A 1721-nucleotide genomic window follows, 5' to 3' on the forward strand; every position below is an offset into this window, starting at 1 on the left:
GCCCACCCCAGCGCCGCTGGCAGCCGGACTGGATCAGTCTCGAGTGCACACCAGCGCCTCTGGCAGCCTGACGGGATCAGTCTCGTCTTTGCCTCCCCAACGCATACCAAAGAACTCACGCAAGATTGCCGGCTGCAGGTGAACACTGCCCAGCTCCAGGCGAGCGCAGAGGCAACGACCCCGCGGGCACTCACCCGACAGGCCAAGACACTGAGCGTCCTCTCGTGGATGTTCATGATGGGATAGTTCTTCCCCTTGTAGCGGTTGACTTCCTAAGGCAAAGCACCAGGCACAATGAGAGGAGAGACAAAGCGACCCCCTCTCCCTCTCCCAGGATGAAAATCCCGCGTTGGCCATCCCAGGGCACAGCCTGCTTGTTTCAGAACAGGAACCAGCTGCTCTGGCTTTGGACAGCATCACGCACAGACCTGATCAAAGTGCAGCCCAACGATGATGTAGGGCTTCTCTGCCAGCCGGTGAACCTTCTCCAGGAAATCCACATGCCCAATATCTGCAGACCTCTTTAAGGAACTGAAGCTAACGTGGGAAACAGGGAAAGGAAGACAGGAACAGATGCACCAAAAATCCCCAGCGGGAGACAGGAATCCCCAGAGTTTCATTTTTGCAGTGCTTGTTGCCCATGTCCTAAGAACAGCTGCCTCCTTCCTCCTCAGGCTCCACAGGCTCTGGGCAAGAGCCAGACAGCTTTTCAGCTCTACCTTACACGGACTCAACTTTGCCTCTGTCCAGAATTTCCGCCTGTTTCGGGTGTTCTGGCACAATGCCTCAAAGACTGTCCCGGGGGTGAGGTGTCTGCTCCAGACGCCCTGTGCAGTCACTCGGTCTGTGACAGCCCATCCTCCAGAGGGACCAGAGCGTGATCACTGGAGTGGAGAGGATCTCACTGTCTTCCCAAAATCCTCCCTCAGCCACAAACCTCTCCACAGAGGAGCTCTAGCTCCTTTCTCAGTGTCCTGTGACTAAGAAACTGCCACTAGGAACTCCTGCCTCCTCCCTCACATGCACACCTACAGAAAACAAAAAAAAAAAAAAAAAAAAAAAAAAAAAAAAAAAAGAGAAAAAAAAAAAAAAAAAGGTGGAAAAAGAAAAAAATGAGAGTTCAAATATCCTATTCTGGTGCCTCAAAACATGAAACATAAAATGAAAAGACCAGGGCCACTTTCTTGACAAAACAGTCAAGGATACGGAACAGGTCGAAGGCTCCGGCCACGTAGATGATGGTGTCTCCTGGCTCTGGCTCCTTCCCCGACGCAAACTGGATGATCTTCTGAGAGGTCTGCAGGAACTGCGAGACGCCAGTCCAAGGGCTGTGCCCCTTTGGCCCCTGGGAAGACACACACCACACACGGTTCCTCCTCAGCTCCAGGAGGGGGTTTGGACAACACAGAGAATGCGGCCGCAGGCAGCCTGCCAGCAAGAGTCGCAGCGCTCAGCTGCTCGGACCTTCCACATTCCTGGCACCACGCGTTTACGCAGCGTCACAAAAGCCCTCTTTGCTCTGTCAAACACAACCGTCCCCTCCACAGCCAGCTACGGAGATGCTGAGCAGGAAGCTCGGGAGGGACGAAGGCGAAGGGCAGGGCAGCCTCGGATGCCCAGGAGAGGCGAGGGGCCAAGGGAGACAACACCCCACCTCCCCACGCCCCTCTCCAGCCCTCCGGCAGCCGCCCCCGGTGGGGGGGTCGCCCCCACGCCCGCAA

At 55.8% G+C, this 1721-nt stretch overlaps 1 protein-coding gene across 1 annotated transcript in view; it reads right to left on the reverse strand.

The window, feature by feature from the left end:
• The window catches only part of PCYT2 (phosphate cytidylyltransferase 2, ethanolamine), a gene marked incomplete at its 5' end in the record, with an annotated part of 6264 nt that overhangs the window by 2070 nt on the left and 2473 nt on the right, over window positions 1-1721 (reverse strand). The window contains 3 exons of the mRNA XM_010082353.1: window positions 195-272; window positions 429-511; window positions 1207-1345. Coding sequence (XP_010080655.1) covers window positions 195-272; window positions 429-511; window positions 1207-1345 — 300 coding nt within the window. The remainder of the gene's footprint in view (window positions 1-194; window positions 273-428; window positions 512-1206; window positions 1346-1721) is intronic.

This window comes from Pterocles gutturalis, unplaced genomic scaffold, assembly GCF_000699245.1.
Source record: "Pterocles gutturalis isolate BGI_N339 unplaced genomic scaffold, ASM69924v1 scaffold23959, whole genome shotgun sequence".
NCBI classification, from domain to species: Eukaryota; Metazoa; Chordata; class Aves; order Pterocliformes; family Pteroclidae; genus Pterocles; species Pterocles gutturalis.